Raw genomic sequence first — 20830 nt, 5'->3', positions numbered from 1 at the left:
AAGTAAAAGCGATGACCACTGGGACATACCGCAGTAGCAGACGACATGCTGCCGACGAAAGCATTCATGTAATTGAAAAAGTTTGCCATTTGTGGATCTGCGTGATAGTCCGAAACTAGTTATGACATTAAAATAGAGCTTTTTAAATGTATCTGCGGATAATTGTGTTCTTCATAAACAATCAATCCTTAATAGTCGAGGCATTTACAACGTCCACCATGCATAAAATAACATTTAAATGAAAATAAAATCACCGATAACATTAAGTTTTGTTGTAGATCCTAACGGCCTACGCCATCGAAACTCATTAACAGCCGAACATTTAATTTTGTCTTACATGGTCCTACTAGTTTCATTCTATGATTATTATTGATTTCACTTAAAATTGATATCGAACGTTTTTATGTTGAGGAGATGCGATTGTTCTTGTGTTACTGTATGTCTACTGTTTCACAACTTCCGCACGTTGGCAACACTTTTGATGTATACATCTCTGACAAAAAGTGTTTACATGTAGCGCGTTTTGTTGTTATACAAAACTGGATGATACGATGATGTTTGCTGTAGAAATTTTAGTGATAATGCATGAAGTGGAAGGGAAAGGAGAACTGTACGAAGAGCGAGCCTTTTCTTGTTCGTCAATCACGTGACATTTTCAAACGTAATTCTAATTTATATTAAAAGTTGCACTTGTTTGCAAGACGTTCATCATGTCCGATTTTCATTCGGCTTTCAAAAAAAAATTATGTATGCGCACCTACCGGGGAACGCCTCATTATTTGATACCAGGATTGAACCAGCAGAGAGCATTATGCTCTGAACACTGTAGTGAGCATGGAACCCAACACACTCTTCAGTGTGTCGGTCATAAATTGTTTATACCAAAAACGGAAACACCACGTCTAGGTATTTTGTGTTTATGAAAAATCATTGATATTATGTAAGGATGCCTCATGTAATTCCTAACCTTTTTCTTTTGCACATAGTTGTAAGTGGACGTGACGTAGCTACATCTCTAGTTAGTAAGAAGCTCAAATGGCAAGAAAAGGCAAATGCGTTGGCAGTACGTTACAGGAAGAACCCCAAAGGTAAGAATAAAGCAACTGTGAATACTAAACCTGTTGCTGTTAACCGAGTAATAGTATTCCTTATAGGCAGAATACACAGCACTTCCGTCTCCCTTTTTCATTATACGTATTGTGCAATAGTAGCTATTCTTAATGTCCCAGATGCACTCGAAAGTTTGCTGAAGCAAGGGGTGGGACGTTGTTCTTTGATTTCATTTATTTCTTATTTATTCATCCTTCCATACATACATCTATCTTTACGTGTTTGCTGGGTATCGATGTCATCATGAATAACATTCAAGAGGTGTTGTAAAGTGTGGTTAACATGTTAAGAAACATACTTACATGCACTATAGTACCAAACATAACTAAAATACAGATAATAAAATGGCAGGTGATACATAAAGATTTTTCCATGTGGTTAATAATTACCCTAATTAATAATTTGTGTTGTTAAGTTACTTACTAAGTTTCACATAATAAAAGAATTGCATTTGGATTTCAGCTCTCAACCGTCCTTTGGAATTTTTATTGGCAGATCTAGATTTCAGCTAGAAACTAGCCATTCTCAATGCACTATCATTTTTGGTCAATGCATGTAATGCCTGTTGGTCGGGCTTTGTCCACAGTTCAAGTATTCAGTGAACTGTGGACAAAGCCCGACCAACAAACATTACATGCATTGACCAAAAATGATAGTGCATTGAGAATGGCTAGTTTCTAGCTGAAATCTAGATCTGCCAATAAAAATTCCAAAGGATGACCGATAGCTGAAATCTATTATTTACAAATCAAAATAACGCTCGCTGCATGCAACAGCCTCTGAATGGAGGGTAACCTGAAAAAGAATTGCAGGTAGGCCTATTATAAGTTTAATTTTCAGAAAGACTACTGGATAGGAAACGCCATAAAATTTCAAGTGTTCATATCCAGGGTTAAGTAAAGTGAATTTGTGCTGCACCTGATCACCTCACATTAAATTCCCATCTTGGTGAATGATATTGAACCAGTATAATGATGACTGAATTTGCATATCAAACTTACTTGGAGTGTCTTGAAAGTGAACATCTATCAGACTGGTTCCAGTCCAAATGTATAAGAGTTTAAAATGTAAAAAAAAAAAAAAACTGCAGCAAAAGTGAGCTCACAATGTTTGTGTAATTTTCCTCTTTTTTTCCCATATGATATCAAGTCCATTGCCTTATTTTTGGGGGTACAACATGTAATGAGCAGCAGACTAATTGTTATAACGTTCATTGTGCAATAATTTGTTACAAATGGGGCTGATGTCAGTTTCCCTTTTCAGATGTTGAGAGCAAAGAAAAGGATCTCAGACAAAATAGTTAAACTTACAAAGTTTTGCTAGAACTTTGCAAAGAGCAGTCAGGGCTCTTATCGTAAAGTGTCTGTTGATAACAGCTGCCACAAGCAGTGACAGGAATGTACTATGATGGAAGAGCTGATTTGTGTAGCCAATAAGAATGGTGTTTTGGTTTCAGATGTGGGCAAAACAAATATTGCATGTTTCACAACGTCCTTTAGCATTTTACGTATAGTTGCAGGGAAACATAAGTACACAAAAACACGTAATAAATGATTTAACACAAGTGATATCATTATACTGTTGGAGATGCAACCTGTCTAAGGAGCAAAACAAGTTTTTATTTGTGTCATACACAGGTTTTACTTCTTTGTATTTAAAAAAATACCATGTGTTACAAGCCACTAATTAAGTAAAAGGAAGCAAAATGTGTATGACAAAAACAAACAGCCTTTTATTTAGTTACATAGGCAGACCATATCTCCAAGAAATAAAGTATAGAAACAATGAAGGAATCCCAGAAAACATAAGAATAATAACACCATGATTTTATTGAAAATAACACATCACACTAGGGCTTGTACACTTTTGCTGCACTCTTCATGAAATACATAAATAAATCCAAAGTACAGTCCGCACCACACGTATTTCAACAAATAATGGTCAAAAAGATTTTTTGCAGTGTCGGATGCCGTGAAGAGATATCAGTATGTGTGAGCAGCTGCCTTTGATACTCCTAGTGTGTGCGCCTGGTTCAGCATCCTTAAATGTCAGTGTATGGTTGACTGTAAAATGCTTGAATTCTTCATCGTTCAACCTTCTGTATGACCTAAAATAGAAATGACTGTCTTTCCTGGAAGGATGCATGCTTTGATGGTGCTAAGCAGCACCTTGTTCATACATCTGGGAACAACGCTGAAAAAACACTTGTGGGTTCCTCTTCGGATTCCTCCAGAAACCCACCTTCCTGTCTTTTTGTAAACTGACATTTTTTCTTCTTCCAAAAACAGCCTCGCCGATCTCGACAATGCCACCAAGTTTCTCACTTTCATTGAAGCACATACTTCTCTGCAGAAGCTATTCCAATCCACTACTGTCTTGTCGGATAACTGTAGTTCTCCGGTAATAAAAAAGCTTTTGCTTCTTTTGATCCAGAGACAAGTTAATTGCATGATTTTCATGATACTTAAGTTGCTTCACTCAAACCATGAATTATTTGTAATACTGCAACTAACTCTGTGACCAGTCATTTTTCAGCTCCACTTGCACCTCGTGTGTACCTTTTGTTCAAGAAATAAGGCTCATTGCCCCACCACATTTTGGACACTTTCTGTGACTGGCTACAAAACTGTGTGACATACATCAGTTAACAACATTGCGTTTGTGTTCCATAAGGACAAGGTCCCTGTAGTGTACATGTTCGGAGACCATAGCTGAAAACATAATGGAGCCAAATCGAATTATCCACTCAAAAGAGGCTGATGTTATCTGTTTCAGTATGTCTCATTAGCTTCTTACAAGAATGCCAGATGCAGCATTAATATGTATGGTTGTCTTATAAGGTAATTAGAGACAAACAAACACAGGTCAGAAAATTAAAAGGTAATATCTCTGGAAATAAAATATGCTTAAGTAATTTTTTTCTTTAGGTTAGATCTCTGCGCCACTTCCAATCCCTTGCTACGAGGATCATATCCCTGTGGAAGACCCAGGTGCAAGACCTGTTTAGTCCATCCACCAAGCACTTCCTATTCCAGTCCTGTAAAAGGTTTACCCTGCCCTGCCAGGGGCCGGACCACTTGTGAAAGCAGCCATGTCATTTACTGGCTCTGCTGCAATCATTGCACAGCTCTTTATATTGGTATGACTATCAACCAGCTGTCCAACAGGATAAACAGCCACAACCAAACTGTGGCCAAGAGCGAAGTAAACCACCCTGTGGCATAACATGCAGCTGAACACAGCATGCTTGATTTCAATGGCTGCTGCACTACCCAAGCCATCTGTATCCTCCCCTCCACTACCAGCTTTTGTGAACAGCACAGTTGATCGTTACCCATACAACACATTCTCTGCTCCCATAACTAACCCGGCTCAACCTGCAGTAACATACTGTCCCCACAACCTTCACCTGTCAGTTTCCACCCCCTCTGTCCTATCTCCTTCTCCCAATTCCTGTCTCATACATTCTTTGTTTGCCACCCTCTGTCAGTGCCCACACTCTTTCCCCACTCCTCTCCTTTATTGCTCTGTTTTTCCCACCTCTGTGCCCCCCTCCCCAACTGCCCGACACTGCATTTGTTGGCATTCTAGTCCCTGCACACTATGCCAGACAGCGCTCCTCTCTTCCCCTACCTGTTCACTGCTTCTCTTACCTTTTCCCTCCCTGTCCCGATTGCTGTTAACATTCCACATGATAGTTTATTCTGGCCCGAGCTGCCAGAGTTGGCAGTCGTGTGTGTGAGGTGTACTTGCTTGTATGAATGAATGGTGTGTGTTTCTCTTTTTTCGATGAAGGCTGTCATCGAAAGCTTACGTGTAAGTGTCTTTTGATTGTACCTGTCTGCAACTTAGCATGCTACCTTCCCATATTGTTGATATTTCTTTATGTTAGGGTGAAATAACGCCCATTATGCAAACCCCACCTCTTTCGATATGGTTCAATTTGAAGAACCTGGAACACAGGAAGAAACTATTAATGGAGTTCTATCAGTCAGTGCCAAGCCAAATGACTGCATCCATGAGGGCCAGAGGTGGACCAATGTCTTATTGACTTGCTCAATTTGTGAAGCTCTTTCTCTTGAAGAAATCATCAAATTTTTGTGAAACTGTAATCATTTGTTTGTCTGTACATGTAAAGCACATCTACTTATTTCTGTCCCATTTGGATAATTCCTTTATGGATGCATAATTTCTTTTGTCTTCAAGTGTATTTTTACTTTTAGTGTTGTGGTTGTGAATTGCACATTTAATCCTAAATGAACTGTTTCTGTTAACCACAAAAAATCATTGGGGAGCATATCATATATTGGTACATAAGAGTAAGAGGTCCCTGTGAAGGCTTCAGTGTGGTGTCTGTTTATCAGCTTTATATGATTCTGCAGAATAAATGATTTTTGCCTTTTCACATTATTGACAGTATACTAGCAATTCCATCTGTAGGTCAAAACAGTGAGATGATTTGCAAGTGTAAAATAGGCAGACTTAACTTTTTTAAGTTAATGTATAATATACTAGCTGTTACCCTTGGCTGCACTCACAAATCAGCAGTTTTCGTATGATAACTGATGGTGACAGAGAAAGCTATTGTATGTGCAATGACGTCAGCTGCCCTCATGTCTCCACCTGTTTGGGTAAGCACAGCTCATGTTTTGCTACCTACCACAATGCAGTGTAGAGTGTAATTCTATATAGACTATGCATCCCCATCTAGGATTCAGGCTAGAGTTGTACACTTTGGTGCAAACGGTTGTAATAGGTGACTGATACAAGTAAGGAAATTAAAAAGTGTCAGATATTAAAAAAAAAAAAAAAAAAAAGTAAAAGAATATCTCATTAGCCAATCCCACAATTTTTTCAGGGCTGTAAATTGTGCTCAAGTCTTATGTTTGATGAAGTACACTGTCGCTGCCAAGCAGTCTGTACGGAGAGGTGTGGGCATCTATACATATAAAGCATGTACTTTATGCAACAAATTTAACAATATTTTAACATAGTTTATGTTCGCTGATGTAAAAAAAGATGTTCCCTCCCTTACTTCACACCCTTAAGGGGTCAGTTTTTTTTAGCCTGTTCTTCCTCAGACTGCCATGTATTTCCATACCAAATTTCATCAAAATCAGTTCAGTGGTGTAGCCATGAGAATGTAAACAACAATGTTGGTTTTGCATTTAATAATAGTAGTGTGGAAGTTTGGATAAATACAATGAGAATTGAATAAGCTGCGCTTGCATATTAGTAAAATGAAATGAAATGTGCATGTCGCTTTAATGTTTGGAAGAACCTGTTCAGGATGTTCAGCGGCTTGGTGCAAGGCATATTATTTAACACCACTTCGGTGGCTTGCGCATCAGTGATGATAAAATGAAGATGAAGGCAATGAACACACCCAATCCTGAATGGAGAAAAGCTGATCCTGCAAGAATCAAACCTGGGACCCCATGATTGAGAGTCAGCAATGCTAACCACAACACCACGAGTAGTTTTGTTATGATGAGTAGTGTAGTGTCGGCAGACTTGCCAACACTACGCACACTAATTGAAAGAGGCGGCCAAGATGCACGCGCTAACTCACAAAGGATGGAGTGAGGTCTGAAACAGAATACGTAATGAATGCTATAAAGAAAAGTACGTAGCTTCTGGACTACTTAACTTTAATCCATCCTGTATAAAGCATTCTTGATGATACATCTGGAGATTGTGGCGATACAAGTGAGACTCTTTAGATACAAGCAATGTTACAAATGGTGCCTTGCTAGGTCGTAGCCATGGACTTAGCTGAAGGCTATTCTAACTGTCTCTCGGCAAATGAGAGAAAGGCTTCGTCAGTGTAGTCGCTAGCAACATCGTCGTACAACTGGGGCGAGTGCTAGTCTGTCTCTCGAGACCTGCCGTGTGGTGGCGCTCGGTCTGCGATCACTGCCAGTGGCGACACGCGGGTCCGACATGTACTAATGGACCGCGGCCGATTTAAAGCTACCACTTAGCAAGTGTGGTGTCTGGCGGTGACACCACAAGTAGTGAAGATGGTACTAAAATAAAATGTGAACGTTCTAAAATTATTAAGTAGCATTAAAATGACAAAGAAAGAAAATAAATGATTTGTAGTTTGGTGCAGCCCAAATTTTATATCGTTTGTACGTGCAATAACATCAGCTGCCCTCACGTGTCTGCTTGTTACCTGCAGCTGCGCTTGCATATCATAATCAGATGCAGCCTAACTAATGGCCTCCCTCATTCTAGATGTAAAGGCATGGCATCTGTCTGTTTGTCGTGCAGCATTTATATGATGCCATCATTGTGAGTCTTGTGGGGTCTCATAAGCTAGAAGAGATTTGTGGCACTCAGTGGGTAAAGTGTGACGGGCTTTTGACCGATATTAGTATGGATTAAACGCATTGAGGATAGCATAAGCAGTATATTCGTTATGTTGAATCAGATTATATAGAACATATTAAAGAATAAAAGCATTTTCACAAATATAATGAAGTTCAAAAGTCAAAGAGTTAGTAGATTTTTCATATTTCATGTTATATTCTTCACATCAATTAATATGTTGTACTACACGCTTTCTAAAGTAGCCTACATTCTTCCTCACCATTCAGGCCATTTCTATAACAAATTTCACCAACATCGATTTAGGGTTGTAGTTGTGAAAGCATAACAGATAGCATTACTTTTGCATTTGTAATATTAATATGGATAGTATGGATTGTCACAGCCAAAACAGACAAAAAGCCACAACAATAGTACAAATTTATATGCCAGTTAGCTCCATAGATAATGAAGAGATTGAAACAGTGTATGATGTGGTAAAATGAAATAATTAGATTGAGAAAGATGAGAGTTTAACTGTGATGGGGACTGGAATTCAGTAGTAGGAAAAGGAAGAGGAGGAAAAATTGTAGAACAACATGGACTAAAGGAATGATAGAGGAAGCTGTGTGGTAGAATTTTCCACAGAGCATACTTTAATCATCGCTAATACTCGCTTACGAATCATTTAAGAAGTTTGTATACACAGAAGGGACCTGGAGATACTGAAAAGTTTCGGATATGTTATATGATGGCAAGCAAAGATTTTGATATTAATTATTAAATTGTAAGACATTTCCAGTGGCAGAAGTAAATTTGACCAGAATTTATCGGTTATGTATTGCAGATTAAAACAGAATAAATATAAGAAAGATGGGAAATTAATCAGATTGGGCCTGGACAAATTGGCAACTGGAGGCTGTTTAAAATGGGGGAAAGATATACAATATGAGATGAAGGGATAGCTTTGAGAGGTGAATTATTGAAGACAACAGGGGATCTAATCAGTAAAAAGATCAAGTAGATAAAAAGGGAGAATGTAGTAGGAATTCTTGGATGACAGAGGGGATATTGAATGCAATTGGGGAATGATAAAACACAGTAAATGAAACAGGTGAAGAGGAATGTGTATGCTAAAAAATGAAATTGACGGAAATGGCTAGAGGACAAATACAAGGCTGTAGGAGCATGCATATCTAAGGGAAAAATAGGTGTTGCCTAGAGGAAAATTGCAGCACATATAGAGAAAAGAGAAGCAGCTGTGTGAATAGCAAGAGCTCAGATGGCAGGTCAGTACTGAATGAAGAAGGGAAAGATGAAGCTTGGAAGGATATATTGAAGAGAAATGAACTTTAAGGCAGTATTATAGAAAACTCGAGCCTTAGTGCCTGGAAACATTTGTGCTGCTCGTGTCTGTATGTGTTCAATATCCCCTGTTAGCTCTGTTTGGTAGAGGTTCCAGGCATTTGATTAATATTCTAGGTGGGTCACATTGGTGATTTGTAAGAAATTTCCTTTGTAGTCTGATTGCACTTTTCGTAGTATTACCGATAAACTGAAGTCTGCTACGAGGTTTGCCTATGACTGAGCGTAAGATGTTTGTATGAGCTAACTGATTCCAACTGTGGCTGGTAGTTGCTGTAGTCGTAGGATACTGCATGTTTTCATTTTGTAGAGAGGATAGTTTTACATCTCTGAACATTTAAAGGAAGCTGTCAGTCATTGCATCACTTTGACATCTGACTATTTGTACAGCTTCATTCAGATTTTACTTAGTTGTATATAACTGCCTCATATATGAAAAGTTTGAGGTTACCCTAAATATTGTCTGAAAGATCATTAATATACAACATGAACAGCAAGGGAGCCTACACACTTCCCTAGGGTACACCTGAAGTTTCTTCTATATCTGTCAATGATTCCCCATCCAAGAAAACTTGCTGCACCCTCCCTACCAAAAATTCCTGAATCCTATCACAAATTTCGCTTGATACTCCCTACTTTTGATAATAAAAGTGGATGTAATACTGAGTTTAATGCTTTTCTGAATTTGAGGATTGCTACATCTACCTGACTGCCTTGAACAAAGGCTTTTAGTATGTCTTCTGAGAAGAGTGAGAGCTGAGTTTCACATGATCAGTTTTTATTTTAATCCATGCCTGCCAGCATGGAGGAGGCCATTCTCTTCAAGATACCTCATTACATCTGAATTCAGAATATGTTCTAAGACTTAACAATAATATCAAGGATATTGGACAATAGTTCTGTGGATCACTCCTGCTGTCCTTCTTGTAGAGAGGTGTGGCTTCTGCTTTGTTCCAATTTCAATTCAATAGTCTACAATAGATAGTAGTGAACTGAGGGGCTAACTCAGCCATAAATTCAGTATAGAATCTGATAGGGATTCCATCAGTTACTGGGGCTTTATTCAATTTTAGTGATTTCAGCTGTTCCTCGGTGCCACTGACACTAAATGAATTTCACTTAGATTTTCAGTATTACAGGAATTTAATTGCAACAATACTCATGGGTTTTCCTTCGTAAAGGACTATTTGAAAATGGAATTAAGCATTTCAGCTTTTGCCTTACTACCCTCAATAGTGTCAGGCTTCACACATAGCTCTCTTGGCAGCCATATGCATTTCATTCAGCTCATTGAGCATGTTTCTATCTATAGCCCAATACTTAGTTTTACACATATTACCGTATTTACTCGAATCTAAGCTGCACTTTTTTTCCGGTTTTCATAATCCAAAAAACCGCCTGCGGCTTAGAATCGAGTGCAAAGCAAGCGGAAGTTCTGATAAATGTTGGTAGGTGCCGCCACAACTAACTTCTGCCGTCGAATATATGTAGCGCTACACAGGCATGCTTTGTAGGCACAAAGATAAATACTGGTGCCAAAACCTCTGCGTCAGTAAATAAATTTTTATAAAAAGGTGGAAGACTAACTTTTTTTCTCCGCCCCGAGTTTCGACCACTGCATTTTCATACATTATCCAACGAAGTAAATACAAATTCCGTATTGTTCATCTTCGAATGTAGCAGAAATGGCCAAATCTACTTTCTGAATTTTTTCCTACCTGTGGGAAGAGATGGTTGCTAATAGGAACCTGATGAAATGTGAATCATATGCAGTATTCTCTTCACCATAAGAATAATACTAATATAAACATTTTTCCATGCATTCTTTCGTGTTTGCTGCTATCTCATTTAAATCCTGCCTGCCTAATAAACTACGAAACTATAGTGAGGCAACAGCAAACGCGGAAGAATATACGTAATGTGTCATGTTTATATTCGTATTATTCGTATTATTCTTATGCCTAATAGTGATACAGTCAGAAATGAAGCAAGGCAACTGACTAGATTTTTAAATCTAAGATGACTCTGATTTCTGTGCAGAATTTGATGTACTAAAGAAGCGGCCGCAAAGATTTTCAAATGAAGAAAAATTTTCGCCTAACTCTCGTTCAGAACATGTTCTATCATAGGCAGCCTATTATTTGGTTCTTGTTGATCATTATCAAAGAAAGCAGCAGTGTAAGTAACAACAAATAGCAGTCTCTTGCCATTGTTTCGCTGATGAGACGATTCCACTCTTTTTTTTTTTTTTTTTTTTTTATTGTAAGCGGCGGTAGTGCGCGCAAAAGCAAGCTATGCCGCGAGCGGCGACAGGCCGTAAACACGCACTATCAGAATGTGACAAACAATGCATGACACAGTACAGTAATGCATTTTCAGCTTATAGTGACGTAAACACCTATAACAAAGAAAACAGCACTTATCAGATCAAAGCAAAATAAGCAATCGATTCAAACCAGACGAAGCACGTGAAAAAGGAAGGGTACCTGTATAAATACGGATGGAGCGCCTGACGCATAGCAATGGCTACCTGGTAAAGCTTAACTGCTAAGTTTACGACTCGAACCAAACTACTGTAGCTGTATCGTCATTCATTCTACCTAAATTGTGTCTTATATTACAATGGACGAACTTTGTTTCGATTTGAAGGTGCGGCCTAAAACTTTTCTCTTCCCTTGAATTTCGAGTCTCAAATTTCAGGTGCGGCTTAGATTCGGGAATTTTTTTTTCCTTCATTTCGAGCCTCATTTTTCAGGTGCGGCGTAGATTCGAGTGAATACGGTATGCAGTAGTCTCTGGTTCTTTATACATTCTTTCCAGTGACTGTATACCATGGGGGGTGGGCGGGGGGGGGGGGGGGGGTCCCTCCTGTTATAAACTGTTCCACACTGGGAACATATCTATATAGTGCATGGTCACCTATTCTTTTAAACCCGAGACATGATTCCTCTACATGTTCATGTCCCTAGCTAAGAGTTTCAACTTCCTCAATGAGAAATGACACCCCTATCTCCTTATATGGTTTGCTGGACATATAAAATAAATAAATTTTTCATGGTCGCTGTTTGTGCTTTAGTTACAAGTGTTGCTACAGCTGTCTCATGGTTATTGGTACCATTGTTGGTGTGAACATCCTCAAAGAGTTCCAGTCTATTTGTTACCATTAGATCTTATATATTCTCATCATATGTCGGGCTCTGAAGTATTTGTTCTAGGAAGTTTTCAGAGAAGGTGTTTGGTGATGTTTCATAGGATGTCTTGTCATGCCCACCACTAACAAAATTGTAGTATCCCAGTTGATTGTATGACAGTTGAAGTCTCATCCAGTGATTGCAGTACGATTGGGGAACTTACAATGAGCTGAGGTTTTTTCTAAACATTTCCGTTACATCAGGAAGGGAGTCTGTAAGTTAACAGAAGCACCCAAATATAATTTTACACCCACCTTTGATACTAAGTCTTTTCCAAACAACCTTGCATGCAGTGTCAATCTCTATTTGGCCGATTTGAGTTTCTCATCTATAGCAACAAATCACTACCTCCATTCTCCCCCGCACTGCATATTTCGTATCCTTTCAGCACACACTTAAATTTTCCCCAAAGATGTACTGTCAATTTCAGGTTTCAACCAGCTTTCTGTACCTAGTTTTATGTGAGCTTTACTGCTTTTCATGAGCAATTCAAACTGTGGTACTTTGTTGTGAATGCTTTGGCAGTTTACCATTAGGATGTTAATACTCTTACTTGAGGTGGGTGTTTTTTTTTTCTTTGGCTCTTACATGGGTACTTCCAGATTTCCTACAGCCATCATAATCTGCATTGGATGGAGATTCAGTTAATCTAACAATCCAATGTGTGGACCTCACACAAAGTCAGCTACCTGGGTAGCCGCCTGTGATGCATAGTGCACACCTGACTCATTAAGGGGAACCCTGCAGTTCTCAACCCTATGGTGCAAGTCTGAGAGGTTACAGCCCAACTTATCACAGAACCTTTGCTTCTTTCCTCCTCATGAATAGTCCCCACATGACTTCCTGAAAGGCAGGGATCAAAGTAGTTGGGTTGATATAGTATTTCTCAAGTTCTGTAAAGCATTTAACTCAGTACCATACCTATGCTTTTTATCAAAGTATGATCATATGGGGTATCAGATGAAACGTGTGATTGGGGTGAGGATTTCTTGGTAGTGAGGATGCAGATTGCAAATTGTTATCTTGGATGGAGAGTTGTCAACAGATGTAGAAGGAACTTCAGATGTACTGTTGGATCCCTTGCTGTTCATGTTATATATCAATGATCTGGTGGACAATATTAATAGTAACCTCAGATTTGTTTCAGATGATGCACTTATTTACAACCAAATACAGTCTGAACAAAGCTGTGCAAAGTTCAGTCAGACCTTGATAAGATTTAAAAGTAATGCAATGCTTTGCAGCTTCCTTTAAATGTTCAAAAATGTAAAGTTGTGCACTTTGCAAAATGAAAAAACATAGTATCCTATGAATGTAAAATTAGTGAGTCATAGTTGGAATCTGTAAACTCTTATGAATACTTGGCTGTAACGCTTAGTAGGGGCATGCAGTGGAATGATCACATGGGCTCAGTCATGGGTAAAGCAGGTAGCAGGCTTTGGTTTATTAGTGGAATACTAGGGAAAATCAGTCTTCAAAGGAGACTGCTTACAAATCACAAACCCTAGAATATTGCTCAAATGTATGGGACCTGTACCAAATAAGACTACCAGGGGATATTGAATGGATGCATAGAAGGGCAGCACAAATGGTCACAGGTGTGTCTGACCCATGGGAGAATGTCACTGAGATGTTGATAGAACTGAAATGGCAGACTCTTGAAGATAGATGAAAACTATCACGAGAAAGTCTACTGACAAAGTTTCAAGAACCAGCTTTAAATGGTGGCCCCCTACACTCGCAAGGATCGTGAGGGTAAGAGTGGATTAATCACAGCATGCAAAGAGGCATTGGAACATCATTTTTTCCTGCACTCCATATGTGAATGGAATGGGAAAAAGCTCTAATGACGGATACAGTGGGGTGTACTCTCTGCCATGCACTTCACAGTGGTTCACAGAATATAGATGTAGACATAGTCACACCCAGGACACCTGGCAGCATTTCAGCCTGGAGTTGCTCCATTTCACTGGATTGAAGTGGAGCTCTTGGGGAGGCATCTTACTTTGCTGTGTAGCATGCTACTGTCACTACACAGTGCATCATATACCAGTACATCTCTTGATGTGAGCAGATCTACCAGTGTCATATTAATATGTTCCTTGAGGCTGTTCATCTACAGTTGACAAGTGGTTATCATCCCAGTTGTGCATTCTCAATAGGCAACCACTTGTGGAAAAAACTACATTTAAATAATATATGGTGTCCATAAAAAATGTCCCAGTTTCAATGTTATATTATAACACTTTCATTTAGACTATATACAATAAATCATACATAAAATTGGAGCTAAACTTATCTGGTTTTTCTTACAAATATTCAGTAAGTGTGCATTTAGTTATTCACGACACATTGAATCTAAAATCCAGTTCTTCCCACACTTTTGTTAACAAGTACAGAATAATGGAAGCAACAACCTCTTGAATTCTATGCCTCAACTTTGGCAAGTTATTAGGCAGTAGTGGAACATTTTCTCAATATTTTATAAACTCCCAAAGGAAAAAAAAATTGCATGGCATGAGGTCAGGTGAACATGCAAGCCATGGGAAAGAGCTCTGTTGCATTGATTATTATGACCAATCCAACTGTCTGCGACTTGAATGTCCCACCATCCTCATACAAAGAGATGCCAATATCTTATTGTCAAACAAAGTTTTCAGGTTCACCTTCCAAGACCCATTTTTGTAACATATCCACACATCCAAATAAGTCACCACTTTTCTCCCCCCCCTCCCCCCCTTCCACTGTTCAGTGTGTGTGGGGGAGGGGGGAGAAAAGAAATGATGCATACACTTGTTGTTGGGACACAGCACAGAAAGTGTTTAATTTTGGGGAATACCTTTGATATTGTACAAGTTCATGAGCATGTTCTGATCCCCAGATATGAACATTGTGGGTATTTATCTTCCCTTGCAGGTGAAAGGTTGACTCATCACTGAACACCATACAGTGAAGAAAATCATCTTTTCACTGCAGCACTTCACTTGTAAAGCTATAATGTACACCATAGTTATCAGACTTTAAAGCTTGTACCAACTATAACCAGTATGGACCGTGTAAATGTTTTCTTAAAATCTTCAAGACAAAGACAACCTTTGGCAACTGAAGTTCAAGACATGCTTTCCAAACAGACTTGTGAGGACTATGAATGTAAGATGCTGTGACATTGTCAACATCATCTTCAGACACTTTTGGTCGTCCAGTGCTTTTCCCTTTACACACACACACACACACACACACACACACACACACACACACACACACACATCCGATTGTTTCAAATTTGTTATAGCATCACTAGCTGTTTTTCCACATTGAAGATCACAGTTAAACTTTGAACGAAATGCACATTGAACTGAAATTACATATTCACTCTTAGAAAACGACAGAACATAACACTTTATGCTCAGGAGTATCCATTTTGCATATGTATGGCATTGCAAATAGGAAAACAACAAAGCAAGACTTGCACAGGTTCACACTATTAAAATTTATAACTGGTACTTTTTTGTAGACACCTTGTATTTAGGTAATTAGAAAGAGTAAAGGGAACCATACACTGTGTACTTGAGGTGTTGATTAGTCAACAGGCACATAAAAAGCATTTCTGAGCTTTCATACACTGCCCTTCCAGCACTTTCCATTATCATAATGAAATGAAATATGTTTTCAAGCAAAGAAATCTGGTCAACTTAATATGGAATGTGATAGCCTATTTTCTTTACATTTGGGTTAAGGTATGACAAATACATATTCCAAAGTGTGATTGAAAATCAAAATGTACTGTGACTCTTTCGCTGTCTTAAAAATTGGGAATATGAGGAAGAGAGAGTGTTTATCTATCTCTATCTATAATAATAATAAAACTGTAAAATTGTCATCACACACACACACACACACACACACACACACACACACACACAGTGCAGATGTTTGAATCATCATGGCATAGTACGCCATTTAAGAACCAATAGATGGTGCTGTTAGTTTTTTCTAATTCAATGACAAATGTATTTTTGGAAGTTACATCAGTGATGGCTTTAAGCACCACAGTCTTAGCTATACAAATACCAACTAACAGCAGATTTACTTGGCTGTGATATACAGATATACTGATTTTGTTTTTTGTATTAAAATATTAAATGAGATTGCTTTGCTTCCTTTGATATGTTTTATTTATATTATTTGCTAGGAAAAACAGATGTACTAAGTCCGCTTTGTGGTTTGTGTGCCTACTCATTACATTCTGATTTCATTTTGTTTATGAATAAAAATATGTAGAAAACAGTAATTAAAACTTCCGGGCTAAGAGGCCGTGGTCCAATAGTAGAAATACTTCTCCCTGACGTTTCATTGCCAGCTGCGGGTAACATCATCTGAGGTGAGTCAGATGATGTTGCCCGCAGCTGGCAACGAAACGTCAGGGAGAAGTATTTCTACTATTGGACCACAGCCTCTTAGCCCGGAAGTTTTAATTACTGAAGACGCCAGCCGTGAAAGCCTACACGCTATGATGTAGAAAACAGTTGAGTGTTTCTGAATGCACCTGAAGGACTGAAAGACTGAGGACTATGTGGTCTCAAGAACATCAGACTTCAACATGTTCTTTGGAAACTCCTTCCAAAAGCAAGGTGCCATGTAACTCTGATTGAGAGCATCATGCATTATCTCACTCCTCAGAACCTATTTCCTTGGAGAGGCTTACAGTTACTTCTCTGCAACGTGAACATCATAGAAGCAGAAATTTTGATGGGAACTGGCACTGGTGAGCAAGTTTTTATACCCGAATCCCGCATGTTCCCAACAATTTACCGATTCACTTTATTTGTGTACAATTTGAGGTGAGCTTATATTAGGGCGTTGTCATAAACAAAGCGCAAGGCCAGACACTATGTGTTGCAGGCGTGGACATTCGTGTTAGTTGCTTTTTGCATGCCCGGCTGTTCATGGCTCCCTCCCATATTAGTGAAGCAAACAAGCTCTTCATTTATGCCTCCATTCATACTACTGCAAACATTGTATAAAAAGAAGCATTATATGTCAAAAACAAATTCCATGCATATGAAGTCTCAGGCAGAGCTATAAATAAATACCCAAGCAATGCCAGGTTTCTCAGCTAGTGCACAATATAATTATGTGTAGTGTGAAGATTATAAATATATTATTTCAGAAGTATTATTTATTGGTTACAGTATACTTTTCAACATAAATCAAATGTGAAAATGCTAGGTGGAAGTCATTACTAAACTGAAATTGGTTAATTAAAAAAGACATAAGGATTATAGGTATGGCTAAATTAAAGGAATTGTAGTGACTTGCGTGCCATCTGTGTTTTTAGAGTGCTAAATTTACATTGGGTGTTTGTAAGGTTCAAATCAAGCTGAGGAGCTCCTCATTCAGTTAAGCACTGCACTGAAAAATGAAGTTCTAGATTGACATACAGGTTTTATCTGTAACAAACTTAATGTCCTGCTGCAAGTTTATGATTTGATTAAGAAATTATTAGTTTTCTTACAGCTTTGTATCTTATGAGAAAATACTGATCAATCGATGGCTAGAATTTTCTATGGCTATTGAAGTCATCTTTATGACTGAGCAGGACTGATGTTAGCCATTGCACAGCCTAATACAATTTCAGTCTTCAAACTGCTATCCAAAACCTCTCTTCCATAAAGTTCACACACCATACATGCTCATAATTTTATATAAGATAAAAATGGAAACACTACAGTAAAAAAATCACTTTCATATGTACATAGCTTAGAGTGTACATGGTTAACACCGAGCGAGGTGGCGCAGTGGTTAGCACACTGGACTCGCATTCGGGAGGACGACTGTTCAATCCCATCTCCAACCATCCTGATTTAGGTTTTCCGTGATTTCCCTAAATCATTTCAGGCAAATGCCGGGATGGTCCCTTTGAAAGGGCACGGCCGATTTCCTTCCCGATTCCCTAACCCGAACTTGCGCTCCGTCTCTAATGACCTCGTTGTCGCCGGGACGTTAAACAACACTAACCTAACCTAACATGGTTAACAATAATTGTGGAGAATAATTGTAATATTTTGATAATCACATATTTACTGTCTGTAAAAATAGTCCATTATTTTGTGATGACTGGAAAAATAATATTATAATTTTACACATTATAATTCTGTTTGTTATTATAATTTCAAATTTAATGGTATAATTAAAAAAACAGACGTCCTATTATGGTTCATTATCCTTGTTGAAAGTGGCACAATTTTCTACTTAAATCTGCTTAGTTTTGCTATCAAGTCTATTTCTCTTACACTTTCATACAACATATAATATTTGATTTGTGTACTACGAGGGCAGTTCAATAAGTAATGCAACACATTTTTTTTCTCGGCCAATTTTGGTTGAAAAAACCGGAAATTTCTTGTGGAATATTTTCAAACATTCCCGCTTCGTCTCGTATAGTCTCATTGACTTCCGACAGGTGGCAGCGCTGTACGGAGCTGTTAAAATGGCGTCTGTAACGGATGTGCGTTGCAAACAACGGGCAGTGATCGAGTTTCTTTTGGCGGAAAACCAGGACATCTCAGATATTCATAGGCGCTTGCAGAATGTCTACGGTGATCTGGCAGTGGACAAAAGCACGGTGAGTCGTTGGGCAAAGTGTGTGTCATCATCGCCGCAAGGTCAAGCAAGACTGTCTGATCTCCCGCGTGCGGGCCGGCCGTGCACAGCTGTGACTCCTGCAATGGCGGAGCGTGCGAACACACTCGTTCGAGATGATCGACGGATCACCATCAAACAACTCAGTGCTCAACTTGACATCTCGTTGGTAGTGCTGTCACAATTGTTCACCAGTTGGGATATTCAAAGGTTTGTTCCCGCTGGGTCCCTCGTTGTCTAACCGAACACCATAAAGAGCAAAGGAGAACCATCTGTGCGGAATTGCTTGCTCGTCATGTGGCTGAGGGTGACAATTTCTTGTCAAAGATTGTTACAGGCGATGAAACATGGGTTCATCACTTTGAACCTGAAACAAAACGGCAATCAATGGAGTGACGCCACACCCACTCCCCTACCAAGAAAAAATTTAAAGCCATACCCTCAGCCGGTAAAGTCATGGTTACAGTCTTCTGGGACGCTGAAGGGGTTATTCTGTTGGATGTCCTTCCCCATGGTCAAACGATCAACTCTGAAGTGTATTGTGCTACTCTTCAGAAATTGAAGAAACGACTTCAGTGTATTCGTAGGCACAAAAATCAGAACGAACTTCTCCTTCTTCATGACAACGCAAGACCTCACACAAGTCTCCGCACCCGAGAGGAGCTCACAAAACTTCAGTGGACTGTTCTTCCTCATGCACCCTACAGCCCCGATCTCGCACCGTCGGATTTCCATATGTTTGGCCCAATGAAGGACGCAATCTGTAGGACGCACTACGCGGATGATGAAGAAGTTATTGATGCAGTACGACGTTGGCTCCGACATCGACTAGGGAATGGTACCGTGCAGGCATACAGGCCCTCATTTCAAGGTGGCGTAAGGCCGTAGCATTGAATGGAGATTACGTTGAAAAATAGTGTTGTGTAGCTAAAAGATTGGGGAATAACCTGGTGTATTTCAATGCTAAATAAAACAACCCCTGTTTCAGAAAAAAAATGTGTTGCATTACTTATTGAACTGCCCTCGTAGATATGATTTTCAGTATTAATCACAACATATTTAATATGTCAGTGTCTCTAAACTGATTCTATAAGTGACGCATAAAGTGCCAGGCACTTTAGGTATGAATTGTTACTGGGAAGTGTGATGACATTTGGAAACATACTTTGAGGTTTACATTTGAAATATGGCTTGGAAAGTAGCAGGCTTGGTGCTATATTGGAAAATATTAATTATTGCACCTTACTGCTATATTTGTGGGTAGCCAGATATTGGTGCACACATTGGAGCTCTGGGAGAAATGGAGGAAGCAGCCAGGCAGGAGAGTTGCATGCAGAAGAGTTACCCAAACTAATGGCAGGCAAGCAAAATGTGACAGGTACTCTGCAGACAGAAAAAAGACCAGTTAATGACAAACAACCTAGACGACAATGAGGCAGTATGCAAAGCCTTCACCACAATGGTGACAAAAAGGCCAAGACCAGTGGAGAGACAAAACTAAGATGCGACCAGAAAGAGTAACTGAATGACAAGCAAGGTAGTTATCAAGCAGTCCTAGCACAGCAAAGATAGATCCAACAGTATCAAGCTCTCACATGGTGTGACAGTGGCATGCCCGCCATGCGAGCACAGTGCTGTGCAGTCATGGTGTTCCCTAATGGCCATCTGAGTCTATCCCCTCTGGTGGGCATTCAACTTCCACTGTGCCTGACAACAGATTCCTGTCACCGGAAACAGGTGCGAACAGGTGGAAATGCCCCAGTCAGTGCCATGAGGGGTGGAAACAAGGTACAGGTGAAGGCCCAGTCCTTTCAACTGCCAGTTGTGGAAAGAGAAGGTGTTTGACAGAGTCCATCATGATTTCAACGGGCAGGAGGGTGCGAGAGGGTACCCCCCATCCTCATGGATGCAGGAGACAGTGATGGTGTGTTGTTCTTGGCAGTCACCAGTGGCGCCAGTACTGGTGCATACTATCACTGGAATGTGGGGGGAGGGGGCAGTAGCTGGTGTCATGCCTGTGCTGGAGGCTGAAGCTGGTTATGATGGCAGCACTCGAGTCCGTTCTGTGTTTGTAAAGACATAACTCATCACCCGTGATTCTCTACTACCGTCAGTGGTGACTGAGCGTCACCATTTGACAAAGGATGGTATCGAGGGCTGAGAATATGTTTTATGCCATTGCCCACACAGAACTCTTTGAAAGTAGAAGC

At 39.4% G+C, this 20830-nt stretch overlaps 1 protein-coding gene across 2 annotated transcripts in view; it reads left to right on the top strand.

Moving 5' to 3' along the window:
• The first annotated feature begins 503 nt into the window (after window positions 1-503).
• The window catches only part of LOC126199328 (uncharacterized), a 115935-nt gene continuing 95608 nt past the window's right edge, over window positions 504-20830 (top strand). Inside the window, exons 1-2 of one of the 2 annotated variants that reach the window (XM_049936171.1) lie at window positions 504-906; window positions 987-1088. In XM_049936171.1, the coding sequence (XP_049792128.1) occupies window positions 711-906; window positions 987-1088 (298 nt within the window). In that variant the 5' untranslated portion in view covers window positions 504-710. Of the gene's footprint in view, window positions 907-986; window positions 1089-20830 lie in introns of those variants that run through there. The other variant, XM_049936172.1, reaches the window with a different exon arrangement.

This window comes from Schistocerca nitens, chromosome 8, assembly GCF_023898315.1.
Source record: "Schistocerca nitens isolate TAMUIC-IGC-003100 chromosome 8, iqSchNite1.1, whole genome shotgun sequence".
Classification (NCBI taxonomy): domain Eukaryota; kingdom Metazoa; phylum Arthropoda; class Insecta; order Orthoptera; family Acrididae; genus Schistocerca; species Schistocerca nitens.
This window is presented reverse-complemented; position numbering and strand designations above follow the sequence as displayed.